We start from the raw sequence: 11855 nt of genomic DNA, 5'->3' as shown, positions 1-11855 counted from the left end.
CATCTTCTGTGGAAGTAGATACCCCAAGTTCCGTAGTCCTTCATGGAATTGGCGGTATCCACGTTTTAGCCTAAATATAAGGTAAGTGGGTACTGCAGTATCCACTTTAATGTAAAACTTCCCCATTATCAAACAAAAAAAATGCTACAGTATTGGATGATGCGGTTTCCAAAGCCACGTCCTCCAAAAATCAAACAAGCCCCACATGTAAAGTTAAAACTCTCCATTTCTCTTTCTACGATAGATTGAGCTCCCTTTTTTACTCTCCCTTTTTTTTGGACAATATTAACGCATTATATTCTCATTAGCAATTCAAACTTACATTTAGCACGCGTTTGCTTCGCGTAAATTTTTTTTCTTGTGGTTAGGTGTAGAAATATTTTCAAACTAATTAGCCGCCAATTGGTGTGAAAATATACACTATGATTAATTGGTGTGAAAACATTCCCACACCTAACCACATGAGAAATTCTTTCACGTGAAAAGAATATTTTGACTTTAGCCTCTGGGTCTCCAGTCTCCTGAGACTAGCTTACCAAGTGGAGAGAACTGCAACCTAGTACAAGAAAAGAAACAGAACAAGTGATGGAAACAAAGAGCTATACATTATAGACATGAATTTACATGTAGGGGATTGGTTGCCATAACCAAGTATCAGGGAGCTATTCATCCCAACAACAAGGTTTCACTTCTGATTCCCACTTTATGATAGCAATGAGAAAGGATAATAATTTACAAGAAACTAATATACAAATGATAGACCTATTCCTCGAACTTGGTCACCTTCTTTCTCGAGCTAACATAGATCTTTGAGGGAGACATGCCCCTTCCTCCATCCAGTGAATCAAAGCTCTCAAGTAGGGTGTCAATTTCTTCTTCTTTTATTGGCTTTTCTGGGCATAACTGGACCGCTAAGCTTCCACCTGCATGACAAAACAACCATCGTATAAATTTTAGCAGTGAAGCACGATAAATGGAGTGAGGGGAACCAGCCAAAAAGAAGAAAAACAAAATAAAAAATTGTCTCAGATTTAGAACAAGAAGTCGTTATTAATGATGCCCACCTAACCAAAGAAACAAAACCTAAAAGAGAATTCCATTTGAAAGGAGGATTTATGTGACTTTTAGAAGTCATTTTCAATGTAGATATCTACAATTTTTAAGTAATTTGAAAGGAGAATTTTGGATTTGGAAGCAAATGTCAAATGCAACTAAGGATGTTATAAGTTAGAGTGCAATCATCTTACCCAATATCAGAACAGCTCCTATCCATCCTGTAGCACCCCACCTCTCATCAAGCAGGAACCATGCAAAAGCAGCACCCCAAACAGGCTCTAATCCATAGATAATGGCAGTTTCTGTTGCTGATATGTCACGCATGGCAGCCATCTGAAAAATAAGTTTGCATTGTGGAATCAGTAGTTACATGGCATTCATAATCAGTGGATCACTCTTTCTGGATTTTAACTTGGGGTCATAGAGAGTATACAGCACTCCAGTAAAAAAATAAATGAACTGTACCTCTGCCCACAGGCATAAGCCAGTTGAAAACATTCCTGTATAAAGTGCAGGGATCCATGGGAAGGAAAGAAATTTATCCCAAATGCCTGTCCATACCCAAGATGTCCAGTCCATTTGATGCAGGTGAAACAACCCAATTCTTGGAAAGTACCATATCATTGAAAACAATGCTACAACAGCAACCTAACATCCATCATTTCACCATCAATTTCAGTTAATATAGATAATGCTCCAGTACAAAGGTTGAAGGAAGGGAAATACCAGGGATCCTGAATCCTTAGATCTGAATGGCATAACAAGGTTTAAATGAAATTATATTGTAAGGTTACCTCATAACCAAGAAGCGCTAAATATTTTTCTTTCTTCGTGGTTCTTGAGAAATGTTCAGTTCTTAGCATATGGACCCCAAAGAAAATAGCACTCATGAAGTTCAGCAAGTCTCCAACCTAGAGGACAGTATAATGCCATCAATCTACAGAGACCTATTATTCCACCAAAACAAAGCATTTTTGTTAAAGGAAAAAGTTTATATAAGGGTGAGGCCCTAAACAATCAAATTAAGGTGCACCTCAAAAATTCATTAGAAGAGGTATATTTCGATGCAGAAAAACTGTCAATTCGATCATCTCGAGCTCTAGATGTATTGATATGAGAAAAAATAGATTTGAAGTTTTGAAAATAGTACCTCTTGTAATGTATTATCTAGACCATCAACTTTCAAGATTTTCAAGTGTTCATACTTCATATATCTAATCGATCTATTCTATTCTTAAAATTTTAAATTTTATAATTCAAGATGAACACAAATTTTAGGGCCATCATAATGATCTATGGTATTGAAACAACATATTCCGACACTATTTGGAGGTGTGCTTTACTTTGAATGTTTAAGGCCTCAGCCTTATACAAACCACACCCTTTGTTAAAACTGAATGACCAACAAAGTGGACTCATTTCCAGTCTATTAGGAAGTAGAATGCATTAAATAATGATAAAACGAAACTAGAGTATCTATGCATATCGGCTGAACTGGCCAGTCAGAGGTCCCAATCTGCTAGTCAATGACCTATGACCCAGTTATGATTTCATTTGTGATCCAAGGCCTGAATTTGACAGGCTTTTATTTTCTTTCCTTTCAAACAGGACCAAACTTGGTCATACTTAAGAAGCAGTTTGGATAGAACCCAATAAGATTAACCAAACAGAACACCTTTAAGAACATGAAATTAAAGGAATCAAATTGAACCCATTAGCAAGCAGTTCTCAGCAACTTGTGTTCTGCCTCAAACATTATTCAACCAACATAAAGCAAATTATTTTCAAGTACTTGCATTAGGAGGTGAGCCACTGGACTCGAGAAGACCAATCCCGATGAGAGATACAACAGCTCCAAACCATGTGAGTTTGGGAACTTTAGCTCCTAAAAGACCATCTAGAAAGGGTACAATGATAACCTGCCAAATTCCAAAAAAAGGTTGTCAACATAGATTAACTTCATCTTTTTCCTTTTTCTAAAAAATAATGATTCTGTTATCAATAAGAAGTAATTTGTGTGCCAATTAAAAATGAAGAAAAAGCAGAACCAGCAAAGAGCTTACTGTGAATGAAGAAAGAAAGGAAGCTCGTCCGGCGTCAGATGTGAGCAGTCCAATTGTCTGTGCAAGGTATCCCAAGCTGACCCAGAAGCCTAACTCCATTCCAGCTGCACAAGTGCGACCATCCCTGCGTGCTTGGACAATGAATGGAATGAAAGGAATGGCTGAACCAACGAATCTTACAAATGTAAATAGAGCTGGATCCGTGATGGCTTCCACTTCTTTCACCACAGAGATATCACTTGCTGAGAAGGAAGACATAATGACTTAGAATAGGCTACAATAGCTTATAATGAATGTAACCAAATTAATGAGTCTGTTATCGATCAATTACCCAAAGGGAAAAAAGAGTCTGTCTAGTGATTAATACTGACCTGTAAAGCACTCTACAAGAAATGCAACATTCTCCAATTAAGAAAACAAGAGCCTTATAATTGTACTTAAACTTGGGAAACATGACCATTTCAAAGTGCTTGTGAGGCTATATAAATTGTTCGTAGAGTTCTCACTATAGTGTCTCAACAATATAGTACAATGGCAACGTATAAAATATATATTATAATTACCATAGAGTAGCTATATTATTAATTGGTTAAACTATTATACATAGTCATAATCTATAAGTAATTTAGGGACATAATTATATACTGATACTGTATAGCATAATACAATACTCTATTTTTTCTTACACAAAATTAATATTGTCTTTGTCTAAATTTTATTTCCCCACTTCTTTGCTCACCTGAGAAATCCTAGGCAACTGCGCCGCACATCTAGGCACATCATATGGATACCCATTCAGCTTCTCCTATGCCTAATGGTGTATTATATATAAATTGCAAGTTTTGTATAAGAATGCAGAAAATCAACTGAGGAATCATAAGAACAAAGTACTACTTAGCTAAGTGACACTTATAATCTACACACCAGTAGCTCAATGACACAGATAATCTACACACCAGTAGCTCAATGACCCTGATAATCTACACACCAGGAGCTCAATGGTACTGATAATCTACACAACAGTAGCTCAATGACACTGATAATCTACACACCAGTAATACAATATGATCCACATAGATGTGAATAAATAACAAAATGCATTTCTCAAAAATGACAAAAGGAATATAAGCAGAAAATTCACTAGAGAAACAGTGAAATTGTTCAATAATTACCATATTCAATATAAAGTACAAACGACATCCATACAATATATTTCTTCCATTTGGCAACTAAGTTCCCAATCTCCTCAGACTTTTTTACAATGCCCATAAACAATTAAGCTACTTCCAAGCTTCCACAAAACCAGCAAGAGAAAACCAAAACTAAGTAACATAGACTATCAAAATAATAAAGGAATTCTTACGCGTTTCAGAAAAGAACAAGGACCTACTCATTTGGAACACTTTCACTCAGTTCCTATTTAGGGTCTTTTTTTTTCTTTTTTTCTTTTTTTCCTCTTTATGAATACCGTTGATCAGTCAATAACATTTCTCGAACCAGAATTACCAAACTTCAGCTACATTTTAGCAAACATCAAACAATCATATACATGAAAGAAAGCAGGAAATTAGCTTACCATATATGACAGAGAGAACATTGAGAATTATAATGCTCCGAACCTTCTTCGAAGCAAAGAAAATCCTCTTCCATAGGTTCCTTCCCTTAAAAATATCAGACCTTATCTTTCTCCATCGAGAAACCAGCTTCCTCTTTTGCCCTAATTCTGATCCCCCTTCTTCTCTACCCCTCTTATCCCCATGCCCTGAATCCTCACTCGAGTAAGAAGCTTTTCCCCTTTCAATGGCGGCTCTGGTCTTCAAAGAACCAAAATTCAATGAAAAAGAAGTGAGAGGATGCTCAATCCCCTCTACAAAACCTTTTCCTGAACTTCTATAGAAAATGGAGTTCCTAAAACGGTGACCCAAACTCCTGAGCCTGCATTCGATGCAAACCCCAGAATTAGCGTCTCTAAAGCTTCCACTCCATCTAGATGTAGGAGACGCCATTAAAGAGGTCCCTGAAGAATCAAGGAACCATTCAGTAACCCCTGATGAATTGAGAGTTTTTTACAGTGAATGGTGGGGAAAGAACAGAGGGAACCGAGGGCGTAAAAGATCTAGGGTTTTTCTGAGCTTTTCTCTGCACCTTAAAAACGAGATACATGTCAGAGATGCTCCATGTCTCTGATGTGAAAGGAAGAGACAGCGTTAAAAAAACGTTTTATCTCATGCTAATTTTTATCGGATAACCGACCAAAATAACTGCCCAAAAGTAGAGATGCTTTTTATTTGAAAGTTAGTTAAAGTGAGTTCTTCCCATACAAAAAAACTTTTAAGCTTTTTTTTTTTTTGACAAGGTAAAAAAAAAAACTTTTAAGCTTTCAACCACTAATATTCTTATCATTTAAAACCAAGGAAGAAATGTCATGTTAGTATTTTGAACTAGTGATTAAAAATTGTCGAACTGACTCAAAAGCGTACGAATATTTAGAAATTAATATGTTAACTATTTTGACAGAGGAATATTAGAATTGTGTCAATTTTTTTATTTTTTAGCACTTTTAAATATTCTAACCCGACAATCCTAAACGATAACTTCTCATCGGATTGGGGAAAAAGAATTAGAACCCTGGTGATTTAGGCTAGATTCCTGTTTTTAAAGTCATGGTTTCACGCTTAATTGTAATATATCTTGTTTAACTATTGGTTCGCACCAAGTTTTGAAAAAGTATACAAAAAGATCAGTCAATATGAATACAATGAAGTCGCAATTACTCGTATCAATCGGATTTTAAATCGGGTAATTGTAAGTGCGTCATTGATTAGACTCAAAGTTAAAAATAAAAAATAAAAAAAAATCTCGAAAGTTGTGACGCATCCCAAACCATCAAATTTAACATCTAATGGTTATGAGTGATTGTGATCTTTTTGTAAAAATGATAAATGACCTCATAGTCGATAATCCTATAAACTTTTATACTTGATCGTACCTAGTCAACGCATGTAGATTATAAAAATGTTGGGAGTTGTGAGTGTTTCCCTTAATTTATTGTGGTATAAATTAATATATGGTTTTTAACTATGATTACTGCTTTTATGTGGTGCATATTAGATGAGATTCGAACCTTTGACGTATCGAGGAGGCCTTTTGTTCTCTTGTTTAAGTGATGTGGCCCACTTTGATTTCAATTTTCAAATGAAAGGGACTTGCACTTCTACAATATTTTTGGAAGCACACTATAATGCACCAATTGTGAATCGTGTATCCTCGTTGTGTGCAATCTGAGTCCATGAACGGCGGAGATTAATCAAGCGAATGTTCACTAAATGGATTCATAATCAATCTCATTAGATTTGTTTCAAAATTGGGGGAAAACAAACAATAGAGATAAATTTTGGGTTCAAAATTTTGAAGAATGTATAACCTCAATAATGATATGTAATAACTTCAAAAAATATAAATTTTAAATGCAAAAATTTAAAATTCCTTTATATAATTTTAACACCATCGATTTTAAGATTGTGGGGCTGTCATTTTGTACCATCTATTCCCAAGATGAATGTCAGATGTGTCAGGGGACACTATTATAGAAGGGTGTACCCTCATGCCCAAACTATTTTTCCAAATATATATATACAAATACGACGGGATTGCTATTCATTATTTATTAATGGAAAATTTATGTACGAATAAGTTTTTTTTAGCAAAATCACTGTCAGGCCCAAATTAGCGGCAATTTTACACTGAGGTCCCTTTTTTCGTGCTTTTATATATTCTAGTTTTGCCATCGATCTTGTAAGCATCATATCAATTTTTTTGGTTTTCTTTTTTTTTTGGTTTCTAGGGCAGTCATTTTTAGGGTGATCTAATATTGAAACATCAAACCAGATCTAGATTTAACCTTTTTTGAAGTGTGACAATCAAACATCCGACCGTATTAAACAATTTTTTTATAAAAAATTGGACTAGCTGGATATTGATAGATCCATTTACATCAGGAAAATGGTTTGCAGCCCTATCAAAATAAATAAAGACCCACCTCATAACTCATCAAAAATTTTAATTCAAGTATTCAAAAACCTTTATATCGATCATCTCAATTTGACCATTATGGTTGTAAAAAAATAAATAGGATTTCAAGTTCTAAAATAATGTATATTGTAAAAATTATCTAAACCGTCCATTTCACCTAAAAATAATTGTTTATAGATCTGGAAGATTTATGTTAGTTTTTTAGTTTCAAATTTTATTTTCAATATTGGAAATTGATTTTAGAAACATTATGAAGATTTTTGTTTCCAAAAGTGCTTCTCGAACAAAGATTTTAAGTGAGGCTTTGTTTTATTTTCATAAAGCTAAGACCTTATAGAAACTTTGGTCTTTATAATAGAACACGTGAGACTAAAGATTGCTCCATAATTTCGGTGGAGAATCCAGAATGTAGTAGCCCCAGGAAACCACGCCATTAATGCCCAGCGAAACCAGGGAATATACTTGATCATTTTTTTTTTTTTTGACAAATGTTATGAACTTATATTAAAGCAATGCTTCAAGAGCATGATATTTACAAAGATGAAAGAAAGACCTATGTGATATTTTACAGGAGAAATACAATTTCTTTTTTTTTTAAATAATAATCACACCTTAGAATTTTTGGCAACAAGAATACTCACATATGGTCTTATTACAAACAATATAAATTTCAAAAAATAAATAACACATTAATAAAATAAATCTCAACTACTTGATGTCATTCATACAACCTAATACTGTGCTTGAGAATATAAAATAAAATAAAAGATGTCGGAGATTACTTCAACCAGGCTTTTTACACCCCACACCGAGTCACCACGTTCAATGACGCAGGATCAGCAGTCTAGCTTCAATCTCGAATCAGGAAAACTAATTTCGGCCAAACTAGGTTACCACCCTTAAATCTCTACAAAACCTTAACTTTAAAATAATTAGGCTCAAACTCTAATTTTCCCAACTCTTAAATCTTTAGGTCAAGAGAGAGAGAAAATGAGACTTACGATAAATCTTTAGGTCAAGAGAGAGAGAAAATGAACCTTAGGGTTGGAGCGTGCCTCTTATGAGTCCTAGGAGAGAGAGAAAATAGAGGAGAGAGAGTGAAGCGTACCCCTCTAGGAGAGAGAGAGAAAAGAGAGAGAGCTTATAGGAGAGAGAGAGGTGTGTAGAGATGGGGAAGAGCATCCCTATTTATAGTGAAATTTAGGTTTAAGGTTTCTTTAAGGTTTCCCGTAGTTTACCTCTTTCTTGATATTGAATATAGACCGTTGATTAAGGTGACTTGTGGGGTGAGAGATCTGAGCCATCCATTCCATAGATGGGTCATCAACATTATGGAAGATGCATAGACCATTATCCCCCTTGCCTTAAACTATTTTCTCATCAATATATTTAAATAAATTAAATCTATCAAAGATATAGTGCATACCATAAAATTGCATATTCCATCTCATATTTTCCATAAGAATATTTCAATAATATCAAGTCAAGATATTTCTTCAATAATCAAGATAAGATATGGTCAATATTTCTTAATAAATATTTGACCATATGCTACAAGATAGAGTTATCATATTCAATAAACTTGTACTCAAAGTAATCGAGAAGAGGCATCCAAGGGTGGGGCATGCCACCCATTTGTGGCACATGTGGGCCCCCCACATGCCATATGGTGGGGCCATGTGCACTTTGGGTCCCCATGAAATTTTATAAAATTTTTTAAAATTAAATAAAACAAATTAATATATATTTGAATTTTTACAACTTTGTAAAATCAATAACTGTATTTTTATAAGTCCAAAAATCATAAATAAAATATTGAGAGATTCATAAAAATTCAAATAATAAAACTAAAATCATTTCAATAATAAAATGAATACAATTAAATTAATATGATGGAAAAATGATCCATAGGAATTCAATCTGTAATAATGGGGTACACCACCTTCAACTGTGGACTACAGACCGCAGTAGCTTTTTCAAACTGACCCAGTGTTTTCCATGACCCACAGTCCAAGCAGGGGCTTATTAACAGGTCACCAAAGTCAAGCCGATGAATCAAGGGGACGCAATCTCAGTCTGTAGATTACAGGTCCTCCCCTAAAGACGAGTTAAGGTTACCACGATCTGATGCGACTACAGCTCTATAGCGCATAGGGGTATCTCTGGCACATGCATATGCTTCACCAAAAGGTGGATATCTGGCCTTTCCGAACGATCTATCACTATGCATGTCGTGTGATGGAACATGAATGAGGTTTTGGCCCCCGTCTTATTAAACCTACCATCACACACAAGGGTCACACGGTTCCTCGGCTCACTCATCTAGGCATAAGCTCCGACCTCATCAAGGGCTAACCCAAAACCCTCATCGGTTAATTCTTTATATCCAGGTACCTTGGGTTTTCAAGACTGATTGGCTTAGATCGATAAGCACAGTCTGGTATAAGCAAATATTATTCGCTTAGTATGGTCATCGAGGGACCACTCTCCTACTGAGTTTATGTTTAACTATAATAAAAGTATTTCAATACACACTCATAAGGCCTTTAAAGGCCACATAAACCCAACATCTTCCACTTGCCCTTTGAAGGCTTTACATTATCTCTTCATCACTTTCTCTCATCCCTATCTCTCTCACATGTCTTACAAAAACAATAGGGACAACTCCCTTAGTTAGAGGGTATGCAATCATCAAATCTGTAGATATGTAACTGATATCGATCTCTTTCAATCTCACATCATTTATCAAGTGATAAAAATAAGGCTTAATATGCTTGGAGTTCTTGTGAAACCGAGGCTCCTTAGAGACACAAATAGTCGTAGTGTTGTCGCAAAAAATTCTCACTGCCTTACAACGCATATGATGAAAATTAAGTTGATTAAGAAACTTCTTAATCCACACTGCCTCTTTGGCTGTTAGACAGTATGCCCCATATTCGGATTCCATGGTGGACAAGGCCATAATATCTTGTTTATTTGACTTCCAAGAAACTGCACCCCCTCCAAGCAATAAATACATACCCAGATGTAGACTTTGCATCATCTGGATCCGCGAAATAGCTTACATCTGAATATCCTTCTATTGCTATTTCAGTTCCCCCTTTATATGTGAGTGCATAGTTCATGGTTCCTTTTAAATATCTGAAAATTCTTTTTACAGCTTTTCAATGCTCCTCTCCCGGATTACTTTGGAAACAGCTCACCAGACTCATGACAAATGACAAGTCAGGCCTTGTTCTTGTCATGGCATACATAAAACGTCTTTTTGTCAATTGGGGTAGACATGGGCTTATACATACTCATATCAAACTTTTCCAGTATCCTCTTACGGTAGGTTGCCTGGGAAAGTTGAATAGTTTTTTCTCTCCTGTTTCTTATTATCTTGATGGCCAACACATATGAAGCTTCTCCAAGATCCTTCATATCGAAGTGTTGTGCAGGGAAATTTTTCGTCTCTACTACTAGAGCAATTGAGCTACTAACAGTTAGCATATCATCCACATATAACGATATAAAGACCACATCACTCTCACTAACCTTTTGATATGTGCAATAATCCTCATTATTTGTGGAGAACCCTGCAGGAGCAAAGGTCTCTGGAATTTTATTTACCACTGTCGCGATGCTTGTTTCGGGCCATAAAGAGATTTATCTAATTCGCATACTAAATTTTCTTTCCCTTTTTTTTCAAACCCCTCAGGTTGGGTCATGTAAATTTTTTCTTTTAAATCCCCATTTAGAAAGGTTGTTTTGATATCCATTCGATGAACCTCAAAGTAAAAATGGGCAGCTATAGCTATAAGGATTCGGATGGATGAAAATTTGTCAACAAGGAAAAAAGTTTCATCATAATCTATCCCTTCTTTTTGGGTGAAACCCTTTGCAACCAACCTAGCTTTGTATTTTTCTATTTTCCCTTCAGAGTTCAACTTTTTCTTGAAAATCCACTTACAACCAATGGCCTTACGTTTATGAGGTAGAGGTACTAATTCCCATATATGGTTTTGGTTAATGGAAGCATACTCATCTTTCATGGCTTCTACCCAGTATTCCTTCTTAGGACATGTCAAGGTTTCACAATGAGTTCTAAGTTCTGAATTTGTTGTTGTCCTGGTCCCATGGGAGTGAAATAACGGAAACCATCCTTGGTGTTTGTGACATGGGTCGTAGCCCCCGAGTCAAGACACCAAGAGGCTCCCTTGGGGTCAGCCAGTATAGACTCAAAAACCACACATACCAATTCTTTATTGGTCCCTCCAGACTTGTTGAACCGACAACTATTGGCTATGTGGCCCACATTCTTGGAAATAAAGCAAGTTCGAGTCTATCTCCTTGTTCCATTATTTCCAAAATCTTTCCTTTTGAAATCTTTTTTCGTTCCAAAATAATTTCTGTCATTTCCTTTCTTAAATTTAAAGGATGGTGGAGATTTTACCACATGTACAGCATCTCTTGGAGTTTGCGTTGAATTCCTCCTCTCTTCTTCAAATTTGATTGTCGTGATGAGCTCATTCACTTTTGGTGCCTTTCTTCTAGCAGAAAGGGAAAATATAAAAGTCTCTCATGAATTAAGAAGTGAATTCATATGATGAAAAGTTGCATAGATTCATTGGGTTTCATGCTTGTGTCTTCTAGGTATCTGACTAACACGTGAAAGACGTGCACATGATCTACAAACTTGGTACTTTTTGACATCTTTAATTC

At 35.6% G+C, this 11855-nt stretch overlaps 1 protein-coding gene across 2 annotated transcripts; it reads right to left on the bottom strand.

The window, feature by feature from the left end:
- Positions 1–588: 588 nt before the first annotated feature.
- On the bottom strand, positions 589–5304 carry LOC18429067 (uncharacterized). 2 transcript variants are annotated; one of them, XR_016054701.1, is made up of 7 exons: positions 4696–5304; positions 3120–3361; positions 2853–2975; positions 1851–2003; positions 1522–1704; positions 1248–1389; positions 589–923 (listed from the first exon to the last, which is right to left on the bottom strand). XR_016054701.1 is itself a non-coding variant. In XM_006838360.4 (7 exons), the coding sequence occupies exons 1-7, from the start codon at positions 5123–5125 to the stop codon at positions 763–765; spliced, it is 1398 nt and encodes a 465-aa protein (XP_006838423.1). In that variant the 5' UTR covers positions 5126–5304; the 3' UTR covers positions 589–762. The 2 variants fall into 2 exon arrangements, 1 of the variants encoding a protein (XP_006838423.1); XM_006838360.4 differs by having other exon boundaries at positions 1851–1967.
- Between the last annotated feature and the right edge of the window lie 6551 nt (positions 5305–11855).

Source organism: Amborella trichopoda, chromosome 4 (assembly GCF_054954075.1).
Source record: "Amborella trichopoda isolate Santa Cruz 75 chromosome 4, AtrichopodaSantaCruz75HAP2 v2.0, whole genome shotgun sequence".
NCBI classification, from domain to species: Eukaryota; Viridiplantae; Streptophyta; class Magnoliopsida; order Amborellales; family Amborellaceae; genus Amborella; species Amborella trichopoda.
This window is presented reverse-complemented; position numbering and strand designations above follow the sequence as displayed.